The sequence below is a fragment of the Salmo salar genome, chromosome ssa01 (assembly GCF_905237065.1).
Source record: "Salmo salar chromosome ssa01, Ssal_v3.1, whole genome shotgun sequence".
Lineage (NCBI taxonomy): Eukaryota > Metazoa > Chordata > Actinopteri > Salmoniformes > Salmonidae > Salmo > Salmo salar.
Genome location: NC_059442.1, coordinates 72,647,682 through 72,674,486, shown reverse-complemented (window position 1 = coordinate 72,674,486; position 26,805 = coordinate 72,647,682). Strand labels below are relative to the sequence as shown.

The 26,805-nt window shown below is 42.7% G+C and overlaps 1 protein-coding gene across 18 annotated transcripts in view; it reads left to right on the top strand.

Annotated features, from left to right (window-relative positions):
- The window catches only part of LOC106608247 (mitogen-activated protein kinase kinase kinase kinase 3), a 64,860-nt gene that overhangs the window by 22,864 nt on the left and 15,191 nt on the right, over nt 1-26,805 (top strand). For 6 of the 18 annotated variants that reach the window (XM_045721930.1, XM_045721923.1, XM_014206119.2 and 3 more), the window contains exons 2-18: nt 4,217-4,274; nt 13,800-13,820; nt 16,954-17,044; nt 17,490-17,554; nt 17,868-17,923; nt 18,011-18,058; nt 18,197-18,239; nt 18,376-18,448; nt 18,667-18,798; nt 19,109-19,171; nt 19,296-19,377; nt 19,474-19,590; nt 19,818-19,892; nt 23,198-23,276; nt 23,869-23,927; nt 24,356-24,418; nt 26,076-26,128. In XM_045721930.1, coding sequence (XP_045577886.1) covers nt 4,217-4,274; nt 13,800-13,820; nt 16,954-17,044; nt 17,490-17,554; nt 17,868-17,923; nt 18,011-18,058; nt 18,197-18,239; nt 18,376-18,448; nt 18,667-18,798; nt 19,109-19,171; nt 19,296-19,377; nt 19,474-19,590; nt 19,818-19,892; nt 23,198-23,276; nt 23,869-23,927; nt 24,356-24,418; nt 26,076-26,128 — 1,178 coding nt within the window. The remainder of the gene's footprint in view (nt 1-4,216; nt 4,275-13,799; nt 13,821-16,953; nt 17,045-17,489; nt 17,555-17,867; nt 17,924-18,010; nt 18,059-18,196; nt 18,240-18,375; nt 18,449-18,666; nt 18,799-19,108; nt 19,172-19,295; nt 19,378-19,473; nt 19,591-19,817; nt 19,893-23,197; nt 23,277-23,868; nt 23,928-24,355; nt 24,419-26,075; nt 26,129-26,805) is intronic. The other 12 variants (XM_045721946.1, XM_045721935.1, XM_045721920.1 and 9 more) reach the window with 6 other exon arrangements.

The following is a 26,805-nucleotide window of genomic DNA, read 5'->3' as shown; positions in this document are numbered from 1 at the left end:
CTCTAGGAAGAGTCTTGGTGGTTCCAAACTGCTTCAGTTTAAGAATGATTGAGGCCACTGTGTTCTTGGGGACTTTCAATGCTGCAGAAATGTTTTGGTACCCTTCCCGAGAACTGTGCCTCGATGCAATCCTGTCTTGGAGCTCTACGGACAATTCCTTCGACCTCATGGCTTGGTTTTGCTCTGACATGCACTGTCTATTGTGTGACCTTATAAAGACAGGTGACGTGCCTTTCCAAATATTGTCCAGTCATTAAATTCACCACGGGGGGACTCCAAGTTGAAAAACCTCTCAAGGATGATCAATGGAAACAGGATCCACCGGAGCTCATTTTTGAGTCTCATAGCAAATTGTCTGAATACTTATGTAAATAAGGTATTTCTATTCTTTACTTATTCTTTCTTAAACACCTGTTTCCATGTTGTTATTGTGTGTAGATTGCTGAGGCTTTTTTGTTTTTAATCCATTTTAGAATACACTGTTACGTAACAAAATGTGGAAAAAGGCAAGGGGTCTGAATACTTTCCGAAGTTACTGTATCTTAAGTTCCTCCAGTTTTTTTAGTTTTTCCTCTAACTTATTCTGTGCCTCCTATGGTAGTTTTTATTGCCATCTGTACGGTTAGTCCCTCTATTTCCTTTGTTAATATGAACTCTTGACCTAAATTGCTTTTGTTTTACAAATGAGTATTGAATAAAGGCACATTTAAAAATGTTCCATACAATAAACGGATTTGCTGTACCTATGTTATGTTGGAGAAAGTCAGTTATAAATTATTCTGTGCTGGTTAAAAACAACTTGTTATCCAATAGGCTTTGATTACATTTCTATTATCCTCGCCCAAGTGGAAATTCTGTAAGAGTAATTAGTTGGCTGTCATTGTAAATAAGAATTTGTTCTTAACTGACTTGCCAAGTTAAATAAAATAAATGTAAAGTACCTGTCAAAAGTTTGGACCCACCTACTCATTCAATGGTTTTTCTTTATTTTTATTATTATCTACATTGTGGAATAATAGTTTTTATGTCTTCACTATGAAATAACACACATGAGATCATGTAGTAACCAAAAAAGTGTTAAATAAATCTAAATATATTTTACATTCTTTAAAGTAGCCACCCTTTGCCTTGCTGATAGCCTTGCACACTCTTGGCATTCTCTCAACCAGCTTCATGAGGAATGATTTTTCCTACATTCTTGAAGGATGTATGCATATGCTGAACACTTGTTGGCTGCTTTTCCTTCACTCTGTGGTCCAACTCATCCCAAACCATCTCAATTGGGTTGAGGTTGGGTGATTGTGGAGGCCAGGTCATCTGATGCAGCACTCCATCACTCTCCTTAGTCAAATAGCCCTTGCACAGCCTGGAGGTGTGTTGTCATTGTCCGGTTGAAAAACAAATGATAGTCCCACTAAGCACAAACTAGATGGGATGGCATATCATTGCAGAATGCTGAGGTAGCCATGCTGGTTGTGTACCTTGAGTTCTAAATAAATCACAGACGGTGTCACCAGCAAAGCACCCCCACTCTATCACACCACCACGTCCATGCTTCACGGTGGGAACCACACATGCGGAGATCATCCGTTCACCTACTCTGCGTCTCAAAGACAGTGATTGAAAACAAAAATCTCAAATTTGGACTCCTCAGACCAAAGGACAGATTTCCACCGGTCTAATAATGTTCATTGCTCATGTTTTTTGGCCCAAGCAAATCTCTTCTTATTATTGGTGTCCTTTAGTAGTGGTTTCTTTGCAGCAATTCGAACATGAAGGCCTGATTCACAGTCTCCTCTGAACAGTTGATGATGAGATGTGTCTATTACTTGAACTCTGTGAAGCATTTATTTAGGCTGCGATTTCTGAGGCTGGTAACTCTAATAAACTTATCTTCTGCAGCAGAGGTAACTCTGGGTCTTCCTTTCCTGTGGCGGTCCTCATGAGAGCCAGTTTCATCAGGATTTTGCGACTGCACTTGAGGAATCGTTCAAAGTTCTTGAAATTTTGGGGTTTGACTGACCTTAATGTCTTAAAGTAATGATTGACTGTGGTTTCTCTTTGCTTATTTGAGCTGTTCTTGCCATAATATGAATAGTTATTCTACAATGTAGAAAATAGTAAAAATAAAGAAAAACCCTGGAATGAGTAGGTGTCAGCTTTTGACTGGTACTGTATATGCCAATGATTTTGACTGAGTCACTTTGTTTTTATAAGAAACATTGTTCTGGAAATTTCTAAATTGTTTGAATAGTCAACATACACACAACACTGACACACACTCACTCTACCAGACATGCCACCATGGGTCTTTTCACTTTCACAGTCCCCAGTTCCAGAACAATTAGGATCCCCCCGGCTAATGGGGATCCTAATGAATAAAATAAAAAAATCACACAGTAAGTCAACAAAGTCACTTTGTTTTCTTCCATTCAAATTATAATAATCCTCAGTATTTGAAAAATCTTTCCAACACTCGCCCCTCGATAATCAGCGTCGCTGATAAATAGGCTATGGAGAAGTTGTGTTCATCTTTTTTACTATAGCATAGCTGTCACCTTCATACTTCCCTTGTCAATTCATTATAGCTTACTTTCGGAAAGCCTAAGGTAGGCCTAGGTTTTTTTTAAATACGTTTTAAGGAAAGGATAAATTCGTTTTTTTTGTCTGACGCTGGTGGCTTTGATTGACAGGTGCTTTTACGGGAGTGAGCTTGAGTTCGCTGACTCTCTCTCTAGGCCTCTGTCCATTCAGAAAGTTTCCTAAATTAGCCTGTCTGGACTCCATATTTTTTCAATAAGAATCAAACGCTCCTGTCATGATTTTAATCTTGTAAAAGGCCTATTTTTAGTAGCTTAGGCAAAACTATTTATCTATCTTTGAAGGACATATGCCACTGCCATCGAATGACCGCAACAGCAGGGTTTGCGATATGCAAATATTTCAGGAAAAGTGGGAGAAAACCCCATCAGACTTTGTTTAAATGGTTTGTGTGTCAAAATAGGAAATGTATTTAAAAAATGTTAGATGCAGAAAAGCCAACAGACAAGGATAAGTTACGAAATATATCTTCATTTTGATGCGACATCCTCTCTAATTAATATTCATAAGTAATAACCTGAATAAACAAGTCTACAAACAATTGTGACACCCCCCCAGTAATCTTGGAGTCACATGATGATATTGTGTGGTCCTTCACTACGACTCAGGAAAGTATGCCCTTTATTAGACTAGAATAAATATTGACGGTCTTATTCTGGTGACATGATAATCTATGCTTGGCTGCCGTTTTGACACATTTTTTAACAATCTTGCGTTTTGTCCATAATAATCTCATCATGTAGGCTATACCCTCACTGTAACTGCAAGCTGTTGGCTAGAGCGCACGTCCCAAGACCATAATGGGAAATGCGATGGAAACCCATTGAACTATTTATTTTATTCGAATCATGGGAATTTAACCTCATATTATTGTATGTGCCCTACGTCATCACCGCACAGCCTTTCATTTGCAACAAGTCAATTTGATGGAAACACTTCTCTGGTTGGGAAATGTGCATATTATTTCAATTTAAATTTTAGAATACTCGCATGAAAAATCTGTCACCAGTTGGATAGAAACCTAGCTCATGTTAGATTTTTCTGAGGCATAAAAATTGACTTTCAGTCAAGGAATGCCAATGTTTTCAGTCTGTTTCCATCCCTGTTTGGGTTTGTTTTTCATTTAGGTTGTGTGATTTGTGCAATAACTGTAACACATTGTCACAGTCTGTTTAGAACACAATAAGCTTCTGTTTGAATTGAGGACTGCTAACTGATTAAGTGTTGTAATGTCTATGAGCTTATTTGCTGTTCAAAGGTGAATCATCCATCTTCAGTAATATCCATGTTCAAACATTTTTTTTTATGAATGTTTACTTGTCTCTTGAACTCACATCTCTTTGCATAGATTCTGGCATAAGCTACAATAATATATTATTCTATTATCATACAATACTTTGGATACATGTGCTTGTGTTAGCCTGCAAGGCCAGTTGGCAGGTAAGAAATGTTATCCTACAGTAGCAGCCTACTTACTGATCGAGCCTTCACTTTCTCAGGCTTAAAAACAGTGTTGGTCTGACAGAGGCCAGTCCTCTCTAAAGCCCACTGTTACCCCTTACTGACAGCTGGCTAATAAATGTTCTCCTTTTTTTTTGTCTCATCTGTTCTCCAGGCCCGTAATGTCAACACTGGGGAGTTGGCTGCCATTAAAGTCATTAAGCTGGAACCTGGTAAGCCCTCTTCTCTCTCTGCCATGTGTCATCATCACTAACATTTCCCTCTCCCGACTTCTAATTTCTTCCCCTTTGTCTCTTTTTCCTTCCTTCTCTTTTCTCTCGTCTCTTATCCCGGTCTGTCATCCACTGTTACCCGGGTTTTCACCAGTCTTTTACAAACCCATTTACAGTCGGCCATCTCGTCACCTTCTGTTGCAGAGGCATAACCAATTGGTTATTTTGTTAATCTCACCAGCAGCTGAATTGTAATTATCCCTTAGAAAGACAAGGTCTTGTCTTAGTTGAAGTCTAATGTATGCATTTTATGGTTTTCGACCAGATGTTGGTTCACAGTACACTGAATTAATGATTAAATGGAACTTTAAACATTTATTTGATGTTTTTGCTTGTACTTTATGAGCATTGTCATTTGAACATCTCTCCTCTAGTGTTGATTTTTCTGCCTATATTGAATTATTGAGTGACATATTCAAAGCCCTTTAATGGAAGTGTATCGTGGCCGGTACATTCCGATCAGTTTCCCAAGTCTACAGCACAGCTCGAGGGCCAAGGGAAATATCATGCAGCATGTGCAAACTCACACGCAGTGTCCCAGTTTCCGCTTCCTCCTTCATAGAAAGGTCTATCTATCTTTTTTTTGTTTACATTCCTCCCACACAGAAAGCTTGTTGAGTTCATTTTTGTTGAGCACATGAATCTTCATTCTTGCATCACAAAGAGGATGAGGCTAAGTTTACAAGATAAATCCTGAGCTCAGGATTTTTCAGTTCAAGTGGACTAAATCCCCTCTGAGTATTTTGATGGCGTGATCCTCTTAAGAGATGCATCTGTAGAGAAGTGAGGGAGTAGCCCTGTCTGTCTACTATACCAAGATGTTTTTTAGACTCACTATTGCCTGTATGTGGGCCTTGTCCCTTGATGTGCATCTAACTTGACGAAAGATGTTCACATCTTTTGAGATTTCTATTTTGAATATAGTCTAGCTTTTAAGTTGCTATGAATTTCATCTGAAGGAAAGAATGAGTTTTGCCACCTAATCTCTCTGTTACAGGCCTAATAGTTAAAGATGAAACATTAAGAGAGATGAGGAATTGGAATGCACCCAAGGTATGCTTGGTACCAGATAAGACATAGGGAACACATGGTATGCTTCCCACATTGCTTTAATTGGCAGTGAAATACATTTTTAAAGGCTGCCACATGGAGAACGCTAGTCTGTGTCCATTTTTAATGGTACTTTTTTAAGAGGGGTCAAAAGAAGCCAGGAGCTGTGGCTGATGTGACGCGCTCACGCTGGGAGCTATTACAGTGATGCCCTGGTGGAGTCAGGCTTGTCTCAGCTGATTGATAGGGACAGCTCAGTAGCAGGCCTGCAGATTGCATTAGTGCCGTGTTGAATATACTCGCTATACACACACACACACACACACACACACACACACACACACACACACACACACACACAAACTCTCCCTTCTGCACACTCTGCATCATTGCTTCCCACCTGAGGAGACTGTGCAGTCACATACAGTTTGTGCAGGTAGACTGACCACCACATAGGTTCACATCTCCTTTTAGAACCTACTTGGAAACCCCTGCTCACCTGCCCCTGAAAACCGGTTGGAGAATATCTTATTGCTGACTGTATTGGAGTGCAGTATGTGTAGTTGTCATGCCCAGCTGAAACCCTAGAGCCATGACCTAAATGTGGGGAAAGAGCTGACGGCCAGTGGTTTTCAATAGCATTATGTTTGATATCTTAGCCTAGCATTGCATACTGTCTAGATGTTGATTTTGTACATCCACACCAGACGCCATCAGGATACCAGGTTGAAATATCAAAACGAACTCTGAACCAACTATATTCATTTTGGGACAGGTCGAAACACATGAAACATTAATGGACATTTAGCTTGCTGTTGCTAGCTAATTTGTCCTGTGATATAAACATTGGGTTGTTATTTTACTGTTTTATTGTGTATGCATAGTCACTTCACCCCTACCTACATGTACAAATTATTGTTATTTTATTGTTACTTTTTATAATTTTTATTTAGTAAATATTTTCTTAACTCTTCTTGAACTGCGCTGTTGGTTGAGGGCGTGTAAGTAAGCATTTCACAGTAAGGTCTACACTTGTATTCGGCGCTTGTGACAGTTTGATTTGATTTACCTGAAATGCACTTTTTTTTCTGGATCTTTGTAGAATTTTGACCCATTTTGAGTCACACAAAATCGTGTGTTCTCTAAATGCAATTAATTGGACATGATTTGGAAAGGCAAACACCTGTCTACATAAGGTCCCACTGTTGACAGTACATGTCAGAGCAAAAACCAAGCCATGAGGACGATGGAATTGTCTGTAGAGCTCCGAGACAGGATTGTGTCGAGGCACATATCTGAGGAAGGGTACCAAAAAATGTCTGCAGCATGGAAGGTCCCCAAGAACACAGTGGCCTCCATCATTCTTAAATGGAAGAAGTTTGAGACCACAAAGACTCTTCCTTTTGGGGTTCAATTTTTAACTACCCCCCCCTTCCTTTATTATTATTAATAATAATATGCATAACACTAGATTTTGTCAGTGTTTATTATGATTTTTTGTGACAAAAAATGTAAATATGAGGTCAAGTCTCAGCAGAGCCCCTAGTCCAATGGGTATATCCTCTGGCGTTTTGCTGTTAATGTGTTGTTGTCCGTATCCAAAGCCAGAATGATTTAGCAGTGCATGGTGAATGAACAGGTTTCATATTATATTCATCAGAGGTGTAGGGAGGGTGAAGTCTGTGAATGAATAAAAAATGTTTTGTAATTTATACAGATTAACAAAACATGCACACGACAGTATTCATAACTTGTTTTTTGTGGTGAATGTGAATGAAAAAAACTGTTTTGATGGTTTTCATACACATACCTTGTCCATAATGTACAGGCCTATGGGATATTTATTGAAGAGGTAAGGGAGGAGGATGGTAACTGTGATCTACATAACATACCAATACCAATTCATATACCTTAGTATGCGTCCTCATCTGTATACCTGCAGACACAGAAACAAAAGTGAGCAGTTCAGTCATCTGCACCCAATACAGCTAGCCTTCAACATACTCTTATAGCCTACATATTCTTTCCTCTTTGTTGATTGATATCCATTGAATTGTCAATTTTCTGTTTTAGAAAGATTTGCACAAAATATGAAAAGATAGATGGTATCATCATAAAACAATATCAATTTATATCATACAGGGGACACACTTTACCTTAAACTTGTTAGGGATATAGGGGGCAGTATTTGGAATTTTGGATGACTGAAGTGTCCAAAGTAAACTGCCTGTTACTCAGGCCCAGAAGCTAGGATATGCATATGCATGGTAGTATTGGATAGAAAACACTCTAAAGTTTCTAAAATTGTTAAAATTATGTCTGTGAGTATAGCAGAACTGATTTGGCAGGCGAAAACCCGAGGACCAATTTTTTTTCTGTTGACCTGCCAGCCAATTCCAAGTTTAAGCTATTGAAACCAAAGATTTCCGCCTTACCTTAAAGTGATAAACTGAAATGTTTTAAATGTTTCAGTTAAGTGCCTGCACCTGCTGTCCTTTTCAAATTCAGGTCCAAATGTTTCATTTGGGAAGTTAGGTTCCTGCAAGGTCCTCCACTAACTAAGGAGGTTCCTCGATGAACACCTATGGAGTTCTTGGAAGAACCTTTTGGGGGCAATTTTCAGTGCCAAGAACCCTAAGGTTGTTAAAAAACTTTGAGGGTCTTAGAACCCTTGTTGAACCCCTAATTTTTAGAGTGTACGTGTACATTTAATTTGCACCACGAGTGGTATGGTCAGCTTGTTAGCCTAAACTGTGTTAAACTCTTTGAGGCTGTATATTACACCTCATTTACTTTCTCCTACACAGAGACACAATGTTGGTGTTGTCTTAATGTTTTAGCCACACATTGAGCGTTGAGGGGAACGATCTAACTGTGGTTTGTTGTTATTCTTCTCTCTCTGTGTTGTCACCAGGCTAGCTGTCAGGCTGATCGTCCTGTAAAAAGGCCATTGCGGATGCGTACTCCATGGAAATGTAGTTGTCACAGTCGGAGGATTATGTTATTCTTCACTGGCGCTATAACTTTATTTTTAGTTTTCTCTTAAGGGTGTTCGAGAATGTACTCCCATTCTTTCCAGTGTCTCTGTTCCCTCGTGTGTGTGTGTGTGTGTGTGTGTGCACGTTTTCAAATGTCTGTGCTTCTAAGTAGGTTTGTCACAATGTGGGTGTATGTTTGGTGTGTGTGTTACCCTCACCCTGTATTTCTATAATGGGATGACTACAGCACAAGCTTATGGAGTTTGGCTTCAGGAGATATGGAAATGTCATACTTCAGACTTGTGCTTTTTCTTACATGCTTCAAGGTTTATTCTCAAGCTTCCCTTCTGTTGACATCTGAGTTGCTTAGCTTTGAGAAAAGGTCTTTAGCTTTGATGACTTCAGACAGTTCTCGAACAGTAAGCTGGAATAAGCAGCTGAAATGGGGTGTTTTTCTCATCCATCCACGTTTACGTATGCAAATCCTTACGTCTCACTGCCCCAACAAACACCTCTGCCATACATTTTATTTAGAAGAAAGTTAGACTTTTTGTTTTGAATACTTTGTCAGGGGGCAGGCTGTGTGTTACCTAAGGTTCTTCTACCTGCAGACGCATTCTGCAGTGAAACTGCTAATGGTATCAGACTGATTAAACATAAGAGTCCCTACCGGAACCACCAGGGTGGTCTGTATGTTTGGACTGGACCACCCTTGAATAACAAACTAGTGTGTGATGCAGATATATTTTAAATCCTGACAGTGAATAGGCTACTATGGATTATAGGTGAATTCAGTACTATACGGGCCACAGGGTCGTTCCATGTCATTTCAGCAAGCCATGACACACACGCCATCCGATTTGTTCTGCAATAATTTCTGTGGTTCGAAACAGGTAAGATTCCTGCAACATTGTTTTGTTCAAATATAAGCTAATTGATTGCACTCATTCAACATTTTAATTTATAGTATTCATAGAATATTGAATAAATATAGTGCATAACATCTGATTAGGACCAATTTCTTTCTTACAATGAGTAACACATGAGGAATCCAAAGAAATGTACAAAAGCCACCAACGGACCCCCCCCCCCATTACATTCTAGGTTCTCTCTGTCTGACAAGTAGTGTGAAACTGAGTATTGTTTATTCATCCTATGTAATGTGTTCTCAGTGAATTTAGTGGGGTTTTTTCTTTTTTTTCTTCAGAGAAATGTGTAATTGAAGTTGTTACATCCTGATATTACCAGGTTCTGACCACAAGGTGGTGCTGTTCCTGCTATTTGGTAAGGTATGACAGCAACCCGTTCTTTCGTTTTGTTTACCTGGCCATTGTTTTTAAATGCATTTGTGGCATAAATCCAATGCAAGTCAATGGTACCTATTTGCATTTTACACTGCATATCCAAATCATCTATAAGTAACATTGAGTTACACAATCAATTTTTAGATACTTATGGGTGATTTGGACATAAAGTGTGAAAAGGCTAACATAGGTATCATAACTAAAGCATGGGTTGCTGTCATACCTTCTCCATAGACTGCTTACAGGGTAAGGAAATCAATATGTAATTTGAGTGAACTATTCCTTTAACATTGCTGAAACCAGCACCGCAGTCAGAACCTGGTAATATCAGGCGGCCCAAAAGGTCTGTGCTCAGCCCTCTCCTGTACTCCCTGTTAACCCATCAACTGAATCATCAAGTTCGCTGACGACACAACAGTGGTAGGCCTGATTACCAATAACGACAAGAGCATTCTGTTTGGCTGTATCAACCCCTGATATGGCAATTACACCACCCGCAAAGGCAGGGGTCTCCAGAGAGTGGTGCGGTCAGCCCAACTCATCACACTGCCTGCCCTCCAGGACATCTACAGCACCCGGTGTCACAGGATGACCAAGAAGACCATCCAAGACCTCATCCACCCGAGCCACGGGCTGCCATCTAAAAGGTGTAGACCGTACAGGTGCATCGAAGCTGGGACACTACATCACCAAAAGTATGTGGACACCTGCTCGTCGAACATCTCATTCCAAAATCCTGGGCATTTAATATGGAGTTGGTCCCCCCTTGCTGCTATAACAGCCTCTACTCTTCTGGGAAGGCTTTCCACTAGATGTTGGGACATTGCTGCAGGGACTTGCTTCCATTTAGCCACGAGCATTAGTGAGGTCGGGAACTGATGTTAGGTGATTAGGCCTGGCTCGCAGTCGGCGTTCCAATTCATCCCAAAGGTGTCGATGAGGTTGTGGTCAGGGCTCTGTGCAGGTCAGTCAAGTTCTTCCACACCGATCGCGACAAACCATTTCTGTATGGACTTTGCTTTGTGCATGGGGGCATTGTCATGCTGAAACAGAAAAGGGCCTTTCCCAAACTGTAGTCACAACGTTAGCACAGAATCGTCTAGAATGGGGTGGCAGGTAGCCTAGTGGTTAGAGCGTTGGGGCAGTAACCGAAAGGTTGCTGGATCAAATCCCTGAGCTGACAAGGTAAAAATCTGTCGTTCTGTCCCTGAACAAGGCAGTTAACCCACTGTTCCCCGGTAGGCAATCATTGTAAATATGAACAAATTTTTAACTGACTGCCAAACCCAGATTCGTTCGTCGGACTGCCAGATGGTGAAGTGTGATTCATCACTCCAGAGAACGTTTTTCTACTGCTCCAGAGTCCAATGGAGGTGAGCTTTACACCACCCAAGCCAACGCTCATGGTGATCTTAGGCTTGTTTGCGGCTGCTCAGCCATGGAAACTCTTTTCATTAAGCTCAGATGAACAGTTCTTGTGCTGATATTGCTGCCAGAGGCAATTTGGAACTCAATAAGGAGTGTTGCAACCGAGGACAGGCGTTTTTTACGCGTTTCAGCACTCGGTGGTCCAGTTCTGTATTCTTGTGTGGTCTACCACTTTGCGGCTGAGCCATTGTTGCTCCTAAACGTTTCCACTTCACAATAACAGCACTTACAGTTGACCAGGGAAGCTCTAGCAGGGCAGAAATTGACATACTGACTTGTTGGATAGGTGGCTTCCTATGACGGTGCCACGTTGAACGTCACTGAGCTGTTCAGTACAGGCCATTCTACTGCCAATGTTTGTCTATGGAAATTGCATGGCTGTGTGCTCGATTTTTATAAACCTGTCAGCAACGGGTGTGGTTGAAATTGCCAAATCCACTAATTTTGAATGGGTGTCCACATACTTTTGTGTATATATAGTGCATCTACAGGCCATCCAACTGTTAAACAATCACCACTAGCGGGCCTCCGCTCAGTACCCTGCCCTGAACCTTATTCACTGTTACTAGCTGGCTACCACCAAGTACTCTACCCTGCACTTTAGAGACGGCTGCCCTACGTATGTAGAGTCATTGAACACTTGTAACTTTAATAATGTTTACATACTGTTTTACCCACTATATGTACAGTGCCAGTCAAAAGTTCGGACACACCTAATCATTCCAGGGCATTTCTTTATTTTTACAATTTTCTACGTTGTATAATAATAGTGAAGACAAAAAACTATGAAATAACACATGGAATCTTGTAGCAATCAAAAAAGTGCTAAAAAAACATTCTACAAAGTAGCCACCCTTTGCCTTGATGACAGCTTTGCACACTCTTGACATTATCTCATCCAGCTTCATGAGGTAGTCACCTGGAATGCATTTCAATTAACAGGTGTGCATTGTTAAATTGTTAATTTGTGGATTTTCTTTCCTTCCTTAATGCGTTTGAGCCACTCAGTTGTGTTGTGACAAGGTAGGGGTGGTATACAGAAGATAGCCCTATTTGATAAAAGACCAAGTCCATATTATGGCAAGAACAGCTCAAATAAGCAAAGAGAAACGACAGACCATTATTACTTTAAGACATGAAGGTCAGTCAATATGGAAAAAGGTTCTTCAATTGCATTTGCAAAATCCATCAAGCGCTATGATGACACTCTCTCATGAGGACCACCGCAGGAAAGCTGTCACCTCTGCTGCAGAAGATAAGTTCATTAGAGTTAACAGTCTCAGAAATTGCAGCCCACATAAATGCTTCACAGAGTTCAAGTAACAGACACATCTCAACATCAACTGTTCAGAGGAGACTGTGTAAATCAGGCCTTCATGGGATAATTAATGCAAAGAAACCACTACTAAAGGACACCAATAAGAAGAGACTTGCTTGGGCCAAGAAACACGAGCAATGGACATTCGACTGGTGGAAATCTGTCCTTTTGGTCTGATCTTTGTGAGACGCGGACGAGGTGAACGGAAGATCTCCGCATGTGTGGTTCCCACTGTGAAGCATGGAGGAGGAGGTGTGATGGTGTGCTTTGCTGGTGACACTGTCTGTGATTTTATTTAGAATTCAAGGCACACTTAACAAGCATGGCTACCACAGCGATACGCCATCCCATCTGGTTTGGGCTTAGTCCCACTATAATTTTTTTTTTTCAACAGGACAATGACCCAACACACCACCAGGCTGTGTAAGGGCTATTTGACCAAGAAGGAGAGTGCTGCATCAGATGACCTGGCCTCCACAATCACCTGACCTCAAACCAATTTGGATGAGTTGGACCGCAGAGTGAAGAAAAAGCAGCCAGCAAGTGCTCAGCATATGTGGGAACTCCATATGCATTCCAGGTGAAGCTGGCTGAGAGAATGGCAAGAGTGTTCAAAGCTGTCATCAAGGCAAAGGGTTGCTACTTTGAAGAATCTAAAATATATTTTGATTTGTTTACTACATGATTCCATATGTGTTATTTTGTAATGTTGATGTCTGAGCTACTATTCTACAATGTAAAACATTGTAAAAAATTAAGAAAAATGCTTGAATGGGGTGTCCAAATGTATTAGTGGTACTATATATATATATACCTTTTTCTAGTCATGGCTCATCCTATATAACTACCGCTGTAAACACCTTTTCTACTCGTATACTGTCTACACACCATTCTGTCTACACAAGCAATTTTCAGCATCTGTGATAACATCTGCAAATCTGTGTACGTGACCATTTGATTTGACATAAACCTAACAACTTTTTTTTTTTTACAATTTCTTTGTATTCGTAATGTCTAATTGTTAGAAGAATGTTTGGTCCAATTTGAATCTTAGGTACTACACTGAATATTATATGAACCCTGTAATTTAAAATGGCCAATTTGGGTGCAATAAATTTGCCTAATTTCTCAGTTCATATTATACAGTATTTCAAGTAGTGTATGCATGCCAGAACAGTGTTTTAGTACTGTTTTGGCTCAGTCTTCAGTGATTGATTGTCTGGAATGTTAGTTATGCAGGACGGAGCGTCTGATGGGCTGGGTATGGATTTCAAAGGCAGGAACAGAATGACTGAACCCTGCAGTGAGGATTATCAATCCTCCTGAAATGTTTCATGTGAAATACTTCCTATCCAATTTGAAATCTCTCTTTCTCTGCTCCTCCCAGTGATTATGAACTCTCCCACTGGTAAGCTGTGTATCATTACCTTGACACGCTTTTGAAAAATCTTGAGCTTCATTTGATAAGCCTTTGCAGCGGTGCACCTGTCATATTCCGCAGGCATTAAAAGACAAATATCGAAGCCTAAAAACATGGCACTGTGTTTGCACTTCCTCTTCAGATTTATTTTACGTCTCCTAGGGTTGAGTCCTCGGAGATCCGCGTGCACAACTCCAAATGTTCATGTCAAGATCTTATTGACGTCAATGCATGATGTAGGATTCGCCCCTACAATCCTCCTATTACCTCTGTGCTGTAACCTATGAATTTTTTTTTTTTTTTTCCTTTTGTGTTGCCCTTTTGTAGTGCTGGAGCGGTGACCCATCACAGCCATCTCTGACACAGAGCCAAGTTGTCATGCTGCAGCATCGGGGTGTAAACACTGGTATAGCTGGAGGATATACAGTGCCTTCAGAAATTATTCACACACCTTGACTTTTTCTACCTTTTTTGTTGTGTTCCAGCCTAAATTAAAAATGGATTAAATTGAGATTTTGTGTCACTGGCCTGCACGCAATACCCCATTAAACTGTAATGTCTTTAGTCAATAAGTGTTCAAACTCTTAGCCTAAATAAGTTCAGGAGTAAACATTTGTGTAACAAGTCACATAAGTTCCATGGACTCACTCTGTGTGCAATAATAGTGTTTAACATTCTTTTTTTATGACCACCTCATCTCTGTCCCCTACACATTCAATTATCTTTAAGGTCCATCAGTCGCGCAGTGAATTACGAACACAGATTCAACCACAAAGACCAGGGAGGTTTTCCAATGCCTCGCAACGAAGGGCACCTATTGGTAGATGGGTAAAAATGAAAGACGCAGACATTGCATATCCCTTTGAGCATAGTGAAATTATTAATTACACTTCTGGATGGTGTATCAATACACACAGTCACTACAAAGATGCAGGCGTCCTTCCTAACTCAGTTACCGGAGAGGAAGGAAACCACTCATCGATTTTTACCATGAGGCCAATGGTGCCTTTAAAACAGTTAGTTTAATGGCTCTGATAGGAGAGAACTGAGGATGGATCAACAACATTGTAGTTACTCCATACTAACCTAAATAAGAGCGAAAAGAAGGAAGCCTGTACAGAATAAAATATTCCAAAACATTCATCCTGTTTCCAATAAGGCACTAAAGTAAAACCGTAAAAATTGGTCAAAGAAATTAACTTTGTCTTGAATACAAAGCATTATGTTTGGGGCAATTCCAACATACTACTCTTCATATTTTCAAGCATGGTGCTGGCTGCATTGTGTTATGGGTATGCTTGTCATCGGCAAGGACTAGGGAGTTTATTAGGATGAGAAGAAACGCAATAAAGCTAAGTACAGGAAAAATCCTAAAGGGGGAAACCTGGTTATTTGCTTTCCAACAGACATTGGGTGACAAATTTACCTTTTCAGTGTGACAATAACCTAAAACACAAGTCCAAATATACACTGGATTTGCATACCAAGATGACACTGAATGCTCCTGAGTGGCCTAGTTAGTTTTAACATAAATTGTCTTGAAATCTATGGCAAGACTTGAAAATGGCTGCCTAGCATTGATCACCAACAAAACTTGATAGAGCTTGAAGAATTTTTAAAACAATAATGTGCAAATATTGTATAATCCAGGTGTTGCAAAGCTTAGACTTTACCTAGAAAGACTCACAGCTGTAATCGCTGCCAAAAGTCATGTTTTGACTCAGGGGTATCAATATTTATGTAAATGACAGAGTTCAATATTTCATTTTCAATACATTTGCAAAAAAAACAAACATGTTTTCACTTTGTCATTATGGGGTATTGTGTGTAGATGGGTGATGAAAAAAATGTCATCCATTTTGAATTCAAGCTAACACAACTAAATGGGAAATAAGTCGAGGGATATGAATACTTTCTGAAGGTACTGTAGCCCCACCTATCATGTGACAGTGTTAGCACTTAGCAAGCTGTGTGGCTGCTTGACAGCTCAGGGCGCTAGAAGGATATAGGTGGTTATTCAGGGTTTGGCATGATTTAATAATTTGCCAACGGTCCCACATGAATTTATAGCAGGTTTTAGTGACTGGAAAGGGTTAAACCTCTCCATACATAACTAGTTAATAAGGCTTATGTGTATGATTGTAGATGTGTCCTAGCATGTATGCCTTGTTGTCCACTATGTGCTTCAACAATTCCTGTCAGTATAGCTGCTGGGGCCCTTGGGTCAGACTCGTTACCATAGTAACAGAGATTTGCCTTGGAGATAGTGCCCTTCCTGACCCATAATTCGCTTAGACGTTCACAGATCTGAAGGGTTTGACAGGGACACCCAGAGAGAGCCCAAGCCAGGGTATCCATCAGACAGTAGCGCTTCACCTCGGGGTCAAAGGGTGTGATGACAGTAAGGGGGCTATGTAGGCCCGTGTGTGGAGATGCCAACTCAACAATATTCACCCACATCCATTCTGACTGTTGTCAAAGATGGTTCTGAGTGTGGATGGATGTGAGTGTACTGTATGTGGATGTGTGTGTCTCATTTTAAAAGTGTATACAGCATATAGATGGTCCCGTGTGGGTAATAGTGTCTGCTAAATTACTCAAATGTATATGGAGCAACCGAAATAGACGTTTTGACATTTAAATAAGATTATTTCTAAGCTGGTACCCCACTAAAATGGTCTTTTAGCTATTTTATCCATGCTGAGATGTGCTGTCATTTCGTATAAGCCCGGGCTCTTAGTCATGTCCCAGCGTTTTGAAGGCATCCTAAAATAGCTGGATCTGATGCAGTTAGTGCTGCAGTGCCTTCACTTCCTGCATCAATATATTTACTGTAGACACTACAGCCTCAAAACAAGTTCTATCATGTTTACCATCTGCATGAATTTGAAATGATGTAACGTGTTGGTGTCTGTATCCTGAGATGAAAATCGGCTGTATTGGCCTGGTAGCCATGTCTGTTTCTGCTTAAGCTACCATCTCTGTTGTACGGCATGACGACAACATGTCAGAGGAGTTGGCTAAAGCACAAACGGATCTAGCCACCAGGCTAACGCTTTATGGCTTGATCATGTAATAATGAACATGTAACTGATCGGCTGACTGACTATTTGATTGACAGGTGAGGACTTTGAGGTGGTGCAGCAGGAGATCATCATGATGAAGGACTGCAAACACTCCAACATTGTGGCCTACTTCGGCAGCTATCTCAGGTAAGACTGGCATACTGGTCGATCAGGTATGGATAGACAATACATCTCTCTGAAGTTGGACTCAAATAATACAGCTATTTCATGCGCTTATGTTGAACCTAAGCTTGTCGCCTGCCTTCTCGACTTTTGGACGACGACTCCCGTTGTTAGGGCGGAGACATGAGCATCTCGTCATTATATACAGATCTCTGGTGTAAATGGATAGGTGCACAGAAGGAGCGAATGAGACGAGACCAAAAAGACAACATGAGAACAAGCGGAAATGCATACGAAAAAAATGTGATTCTTGCGATACAGGCATTTGGAATATCGCCCCAAAACATTAGATTCAAATGAATTCGATGTATCGCCCAGCTCTAGCTTTGAGTCTTGCGTTCCCAGTCTTGCTGACTTGTGGTCTGTTGAGAGGGATATTGACAGTGAGTGTATCACTTCTCTTCTCCAGGAGGGATAAATTATGGATCAGCATGGAGTACTGCGGAGGAGGATCTCTGCAGGATATTTATCATGGTAGGACACACACATTCCCACACTCACAAACTCGCTCACACTGTGGCGACCTATGCATTCACCCATGCTCACAGTCACCCTAACAGAATAGCTGTGTTTTCATCTAAAAACAGACCATGAAGCACAATAAATGAAAGCTTGTTGCAATCAATATCCACTCTTTTCACTCACACACTTAAGCCAGCTAGCCAGCACAGTAAATAGCACTCTAAGTGAATCAACTGGTGTTGAACTCTAAATTGTGTATGAATTGCTTGATACACATTGGATAGCTCTTAAACTCTTTCCTCATCTCTTCCTCCCTCCTATCCAGTGACTGGGCCTCTGTCTGAGTCTCAGATTGCGTATATGTCACGGGAAACCCTTCAGGTATGTTTTAATCCCTGCTGCCAGTGCCATGTGAATCTATGGGTCAGATTGAATGAGAATGTGTTTTGTTTCTTTCCTTACTTACAGGGTTTGTACTATCTCCACAACAAAGGCAAAATGCACAGAGACATTAAGGTAAAGCCATGTCAGTGATAGTGATACGCATGCTTTCGAGTAGAGACGATTGCCTTTCACTCCTTACTCATCTTTGCAAAAAATATCTCTGAAATGTTGATGGTATTTTTTGCCTGACCCTATTACTTTTCCTCATAGGGAGCAAATATTCTATTGACCGACAACGGCTATGTGAAACTAGGTAAGGCCACGGACAACCACTACTTTCCCCTCACCAGACATGTCAGTTCCCAAAGCCTCACCTTGAGTACCTATTAGAATGAGATCTCAGAATACATCTGATCTTTTGGCTCATTTTCCTCCCTCTCCCTCCTTAGCTGACTTTGGTGTATCAGCACAGATCACTGCCACGCTGGCTAAGAGGAAGTCCTTCATTGGAACACCATACTGGTGAGCTTCTCCCCTCAGTGTCATACTCTGGATAGACTCTGACATGATGTTATGGTTAATTGACTTATTGTGACAGACCATTCATATATCTCTGGACAGTGTTATAATTGTATTTGATTGCCTTGAATGATTGTTGGTCTATGCCTGATAAGTACTGTTTTTTTCCTTTTGTCTCTCTCTCTTTTCGCCTCGCTGCCTCCCTCCTCTCATCCTATCAGGATGGCTCCAGAGGTGGCAGCCGTGGAGAGGAAGGGGGGCTACAACCAGCTGTGTGATATCTGGGCCGTGGGCATCACAGCTATCGAGCTTGCCGAGCTGCAACCTCCCATGTTCGACCTGCACCCTATGAGGTGAGTCTGTGTGTAGGGGAATTAAGCCTTATGACTCTGATGCTGGATATTTATTCAAGCAATAATGCACGAGGGGGTGAGGTATATGGCCAATATACCACAGCTAAGGGCTATTCTAAGGGCTGGATACAGCCCTTAGCTGGGAATATTGGCCATATACCACAAACCCCCAGGGTGCCTTATTGCTATTGTAAACTGTTTACCAATGTACTTAATTTTTAAGTTAATGTTTTGTTATACCCAGGGCTCAAACCACCCAGTGTATAATGTACTTTGTTCTAGAAACCAAGTCTGTTTCCTTTCTTCCTAGGGCCCTTTTCTTGATGACAAAGAGTAATTTCCAGTCACCCAAATTGAAAGACAAAGTGAAATGGTAAGTGTTCACCTCTCCTCTGTGAATAGTGAGGAAAAGGTTTAATCCTCAGTTTAACCGTTTTCTCTTCATATTATAAACATAAATGCTCTGACATCCATCATTTCTCTCTCCTCCTATGAAGGGGAAATAATTTCCATCATTTTGTCAAATTGTCCCTGACGAAAAATCCCAAGAAGAGGCCAACAGCAGAGAAACTATTACAGGTACTCCCAGTCTAGAGGGCAACACTAGATATGAGTGTCTGTCACGATATGAGTGTCTGTAGGCTGTGACCTCGCGTCCCCTTCCTGTGTCCACAGCACCCGTTTGTGTCACAGCCTCTCAGTCGAACCCTGGCCATCGAACTGCTGGACAAATCCAACAACCCAGACCACACCACATACAACGACTTTGACGATGACGACCCAGAACCAGAGGTAGAGTCACCCCCCGCCACCCTAACCCATAACTCCAACCTCTCCATCTCTTCAGGTTTCTCAAATCTAATAGCAGGATAAGACTGACACCTGTCCTCATTGTACGAGCTAAATGCGTAGAGACCAATCATGCTGATCTCTTAACTGTCAGAGTTCTACATCTTTCCTCTCTCGTTCCTCCCTCCTCCATTACCCCTCTCTCTGCTCTTCTTCCTCCTCTTCCTCAGTTTAAATATATGGGCCACTTCCTTCCCATCACCCCAGGTGCTCGGCGAGCACCTCACTTTGCCATGCGCAAGAAGGTACCAATGTGGCCTGCATTACAACTGCACCAGTACCACTGTAATCAGTACCTGTAGAAACAGAACTAACTAACACCGGTCTGTGTGTGGTCAGATAGACTGGACTAGGTCTTGTCATTGAACCTTGCTTATGGAGTTGATGTTACTTCATTTGTTAAATGTATCTGCATGTGGGATTTTGAAGAGTGTTTTGGGTGCGTTTCAGGCATGAATAGGGGCACAGTTAAACTGTGAGAATAAGTTCAGATGGCATACTACATGTAGCACTTTGGAAAAAATTTCTCGCTCTCACACACCCTGTGTATATACATGTTTGTGTTACATACTGTACATACCTTCTATTTTGTATGTGTGTTCGTTTGTTAAAGCTAATGTTAACAAGCTTGTGATTTGTCTAGCTAGGCCAAGGGTGTGCTTAGTGCATAAACATATAGGAACTTGATTGATATGCTAAGGTGAGGTCAAACTGAGGTGCCGTTTCCCACCTGGACAAGAGAAACACCTATGTGAGAATGCTGTTCATTGACTACAGCTCAGCGTTCAACAGCATAGTGCTCACAACGCTCATCACGAAGCTAAGGACCCTGTGACTAAACACCTCCCTCTGCAACTGGATCCTGGAGTTCCTGACGGGCCGCCCCCAGGTGGTAAGGGTAGGAAACAACACATCTGCCACGCTGATCCTCAACAAGGGGGCCCCTCAGGGGTGCGTGCTTAGTCCATTCCTGTGCTCCCTGTTCACCCACGACTGCGTGGCCAAGCGCGACTGCAACACAATCATTAAGTTTGCTTGCAAAACAACAGTAGGCCTGATCACCGACAAGGATTAGACTGTCTATAGGGAGGAGGTCAGAGACCTGGCAGTGTGGTGCCAGGACAACAACCTCTCCCTCAACGTGAGCAAGACAAAGGAGCTGATCGTGCACTACAGGAAAAGGAGGGCCGAACACACCCCCATTCACATCGACGGGGCTGTAGTGAAGCGGGTCGAGAGCTTCAAGTTCCTTGGTGTCCACATCACCAACAAACTATCAAACACACCAAGACAGTCGTGAAGAGGGCACGGGAACATCTTTCCCCCTCAGGAGACTGAAGATTTGGCATGGGTCCCCAGATACTCAAAAGGTTCTACATCGGCACCATCGAGAGCATCCTGACGGGTTGCATCACGGCCTGCTCGGCATCCGACCGTAAGGCGCTACAGAGGGTAGTATGTATGGCCCAGTACATCACTGGGGCCAAGCTTCCTGCCATTCAGGACCTATATAATAGGCGGTGTCAGAGGAAGGCCCTAAAAATGGTCAAATACTCCAGCCACCCAAGTCTTAGACTTCTCTCTGATACCGCATGGCAAGCGGTAGTGGAGAGCCAAGTTTAGGTCCAAAAGGCTCCTTAATAGCTTCCACCCCTAAGCCATAAGACTCCTGAACAATGAATCAAATGGCCACCCAGACTATTTACATTGATACATCTTTTGACACGTCTTTTGTTAAGTACCTCTTTTGTTCTCTATTGGTCCTCAAGCAAGGGGAGGCTGATGACATCACGACTTCCCAACAAACCTACTCCTTGAAGTTTGCAGTTGTCCAAAAAAAAATGTTTACACTTCAGTGTGTGTAATTGACTGTATTTGCACTTGGGATTTCACTTTTCAACAGGAAAGGTAAAAACCAATCACTGAAGAACGTATTATAAGTATGTTATGTGTAAATTAGTATGTGTTTGGTCTCAGAAGACTGGTAAAGGAAATGTCCACTGATGTGAATTTGAGCTCTCCTTAATCTGCATGTGTTGTTGCTAAGACATCTATTGCTGCCTTGCGTTGCCATGGTTTATTTGCCAGTGCGGTCTGTCTATGCTGTGTTATGTTGCTGCCATGGAGGCTGTTGTGACTGGGTCATTGTTCTCATTTTCCCTCTCATACAGTATATATACAAAAGTATGTGGACACCCCTTCAAATTAGTGGATTCGGTTATTTTTGTATAAAATTGAGTACACATCAATGCAATCTCCTTAGACCAACATTGGCAGTAGAATGGCCTCACCGTCATAGGATGCCACCTTTCCAACAAGTCAGTTTGCCAAATTTCTGCCCTGCTAGAGCTGCCCCGGTCAATTGTAAGTGCTGTTGTGAAGTGGAAACCCTTAGGAGCAACAACGGCTCAGCTGCGATGCGGTAGCCAAAACAAGCTCACAGAATGGGACCGCCGAGTTCCTTGGTTGCAACACTCACTACCGAGTTCCAAACTGCCTCTAGTAGAAACGTCGGTACAATAACTGTTCGTCGGGAGCATCATGAAATGGGTTTCCATGGCCAGGCAGCCACGCACAAGCATAAGATCACCATGCGCAATGCCGAGCGCCTGCTGGAGTGGTGTAAAGCTTGCCGCCGTTGGACTCTGGAGTAGTGGAAACACGTTCTCTGGCGTGATGAATCACGCTTCACCATCTGGCAGTCCAAATGCTGAATTTAGTTTTGGCTTATGCCAGGAGAAAGCTACATACGCCAATTCATAGTGCCAACTGTAAAGTTTGGTGGAGGAGGAATAATGATCTGGGGCTGTTTTTCATGATTCGGACTTGGCCCCTTAGTTCCAGTGAAGAGAGATCTTAATGCTACAGCATACAATGACATTGTAGACGATTCTATGCTTCCAACTTTGTGGCAACAGTTTGGGGAAGTCCCTTCCCTGTTGCAGCATGACAGTGAACCCGTACACAAAGCGAGGTCCATACAGAAATGGTTTGTCGAGATCGGTGTGGAAGAAATTGAACACCTTTGGGATGAATTGGAATGCCGACTGCAAGCCAGGCCTAATCGCCCAACGTCAGTTCCCGACCTCACTAATACTCTTGTGGCTGAATGGAAGCAAGTCCCTGCGGCAATGTTCCAACATTTAGTGGAATGTCTTCCCAGAAAAGTTATTGCCCATGATTTTGGATTGAGATGTTCGACGAGCAGGTTTCACATAATTTTGGTAATGTAGTATAGGTCAAAGGTCAGAACGGGTTCAGTCCCTTCTCACTCTAAAAACCAGACTGGGTTTGAGACACCTGTATATTGAGAACATATGAAATATACACGTCTTAGAGACAGTAAGATCTATTATGATCAGCACTCTCCTTTCCCCTCAATGAGAGTGATGTTAAATGTTTTTTTTACCATGTAGCAAAGTTCGCCCAGGATTTAATAAGACTACAGTTATTGGACTGAGGAAGACATAATGGGGGAAAGGTTTTTTTTTCTGCGTGATGATGATGATCTTGTCTGTTAAGGTCGTATGTTTTGTTTTCTTCCGGACAGTCTCCAGTGTCTGTTCCCCATCGGATTCGCTCCACCAGCAGGAGCACCAGGGAAGGGAAGACGCTCTCTGAGATCAACTGTAAGTTTCTATATGTGTGACTAAGGGCCTGTTTCCCGTACCCAGATCGAGCCTACTCCTGGACTACAAATCATGCTTAGTTTGTGAATCATCCGGATTCAGTTCAGTCTATGGCTATGGTGTGTTCAGTTTTATCCCAGTCTGCTATTTTTGGCACTGTGCTTAATCTGTGGTTTATGGAGGGACTGGCACATTAAATTCTCTGCGAGTTCATAGTAATCGTACTTTAGTTAACCTCTGTTTGTCAGGATTAACATTGGCATGAGTATAATCTATGTTTTTCAGCTTCCATAGATTAATGGCTCCTCAAACCATGCTGTGAAGGACCACAGAGACACACACACACACACACACACTCCCCTGTTAAAGCACCTCAGCACTCTCACTCATCTATCTCTAACCTGCAGCTGCACAGTTAAATCCTACTAGAACAGCAGTCGACTCCGACAGGTTTATGTTTCTTTCTAGAGTACATGGCTGACGTTCCTCTCTTTCCCTCCCTCCCTTCTTTGTCTTCTCCCCTCCCTCGCTCTCTCCCTCCCCACTCTATAATTGTATCTCTCTCGATCGCTCTTTCTTCCCCCACCCCCAGTTGGCCAGGTGAAGTTTGACCCTCCGCTGAGGAAGGAGACAGAGCCCCATCATGAGCCGGTGAGTGGCCTGGTCCTGCAGTGTCCCCCTGATACTACTGTGGCTGAACCCTGTGTGTAGGTGACAACCTTGTGGACAGGCCCCCTTAGTTGAGACTCTGCTACAGTTTAAATCACGCTCACAATTACCGCATATCCCATCTCAAGTCATCCACGTGATCTATCTCCCTGTGTAGCATATTTCTTGACGTTGTCTCCTAGATTTGTCTGAATGCGACTCACACTGGTACTAACCTGCACCTCTTGCTGATGTTTCAGTGCAGGGTTCACACGGCATGCATGGCCACCCCTATTCTCTCCCCTCCACTCTCATCCCTCACTCCCTATCTCACTTACCCATCCTCCTCTCCTATGCTTTAATCCCTTTCTCTGATTGGAAGGCATTAACTTTTGAATTAACGGGACTTTCTCATTCTGCCTGCTGAACAGCCTGACTCTGAGCCGTTTTTGGACTGTGCAGAAGAGCTGTACTACACTGCGAGATCTAATCTGGTATTTTCCTCATCTCTCCATTTCTCCTTCTGGGTCCTCTCTCTGCTTCGTAACGCTTAACCGTCCTCTTTCAGTTGGCCCTTTTCCTGTCTCGTTGGTGTTTCTTTTCAGTGTCTCCGTTTATTGGATGTCAGTAACTGTTTGTTCATTTGCGTCTGTGAAGCTGTCTTCGCCTTATTGGCTGGTGTTTCTCGTTGTTATGCCTGTCTTATGATGTTTTTACTGTATAGCCTCTGGCCACACAACGTGTTAGACCTCACCAGCACATCGAAGGCTCTAGAGGGGGGAGGGGGGGTAAGGGATGGAAGAAAACAACTTCAAGAGGGAATGGAGGGATTAAAGGGATGTCTGGAGGGATTTAGGGAGAGGGATATCTCTGGACAGCATATGGGTGGATGAACCACCTCTTGGGGGGAAACGTGTGACTGACTTGGACCCCTGAGGCCGTGGCCTGTTAGAGCGGGACCAGATCAAGCCCTAAGCTGCCATCACCAGCCCCCCACTGTCTGCCCCTGCCCAAATATTATCTCTGACTCAGACCACTGACCCCAGTCACCGTTAAACTTAGACATCTCGTTCCTTTGTCACATATCCATACTGGGGAATTTATTGACGTGACACGAGGCAGCGGGATATGGCAGTTTGTCAGCATGAGTAAGAATATGTTAGCCGAGCTCTCTCCGGCTCAATGTAGTATGGACATATCAGTTTGCGGTGCGTTCGCCTGTAGGAGTCCGGGTCGGTCACTTGGCTGTGAAGGGGGAATACGGGTATCTATATCCTCGCTGGGAAATCAATATGTCCACTGAGCTGATGGACCCGCAGTGTCAGCCAATAACAGTGTTCAGTAAAGTCAGCCGCATTGCTGCAGTGCGCACGCACACATACCATGAAACCCGCCCTTCGCCCATACCTTTGCACCTAGTTGTGCTGAGATGCCTCTGTATGGCCCCGTGCACTGCTACACCTTCACATAGCGTTGATGGTTTCCATTCATGTCATTCATGTTCATCTAGTCATGGGCGGCATGTGTCCTAGCGGTCGGAGCGTTGGGCCAGTAACTGGCTCCGGGGTTGTCGTTGCTAACGGCAGACCCTGGCCTCCGTTCTCCGAGGGTGTCTCGGGGGGGAGTTGGGATATGCAACAAAAAAAACATTTCCAGTTCACATATGCGTCCACTTGTACAATAGGAGAAATATATGCAGCCACCGAACGGTTGTTGGTCTACTTGTTGCAGATCCGTACTGCATAATGCTGTCATATCCCTTAACGTTTATCACACATGCACGTTAGAAACGTCTATCGTAAATCGAAGCGGTGTTTCTCTAAGCAACAGCAGTGGTGACCTCTGACCTGTAGTGTCCTCGGCTCTCTGTGGGCGCTCTGTCTGCCAGCCCCGAGGTTGTTATTCTCACGTAGTCAAGGTCCTGTATGACCTGTTCATGAGTGTCATCAATGTGACCTGGGAGTCACTTCGGTTTTACCAGTCTCTCTCTCTCTCAAGTGTTTTTAGGTGTGGTGTGTATGTGAGTCTCCACTCTAATATAGTTGATGCCGTACAGTAGGTAACCTCAGCCATGGTAACTTCCCACATTGTGTGTGTGTGACATTGTGTTTCAGAAACAATCATGTCATTTTGATATGTGTATCTCTCTAGGACCTTCAACTGGAGTATGGACAGGAATCTCCAAGCCTAATGGGAGGAAACAAGTAAGTCACTCATTCTGAGTTTCCACTTCTGTTTCTCCCTCTCTCCGCCTTTCCTCCCCCTTCCCTATCTTCCCTCTCTTCCCCTTGCCTCTCCAGCTCTCCTCTCTCCTTCTGTCAAATCTCCTCACCTCCCCCGATCTCCCTGCCTTGGCCTCCCCCTCTCCTCTTGTCTTATCTGTACAAAGGGATTAGCCCGAGCAGATGGTGGTGTGGTACTGAGAGGTGGCTTCCTGTCAAGAGAAAGGCGTCTGATCATTTATTCATGACACCTTTCCTGAAACGCAGCTCGGCTCAGAAGAAGTGCGCTGTAAGCACTGTGTGTGTGTGAAATGGCAAGAGACAAGACTCGCTGCTGCTTAAACCATGTGTATTTAGAAGGATGTGCTCCATAAACCGGATGGGATGGAATGATAGATGGTGTGTTTTCACAAGTGTTTGGAATAAATCAGACGAGAGGATATTGAGAAGTCACTCAATACACATCAGATTTGAGGCACGCTGTTATTTGATCCCTGAACAATTGATGTCCACATTCCTTCACCCTTCTCTCACTGGACAGCCTCATAGGGTTTATATTCTCCATTTCGCTGTCATTCACGCCCACCTGCGTACACAAACACTGTTGCCCACACACAGCCGACCTGACAGCTTCATACATCCCTGGTGAGTGTACAGCT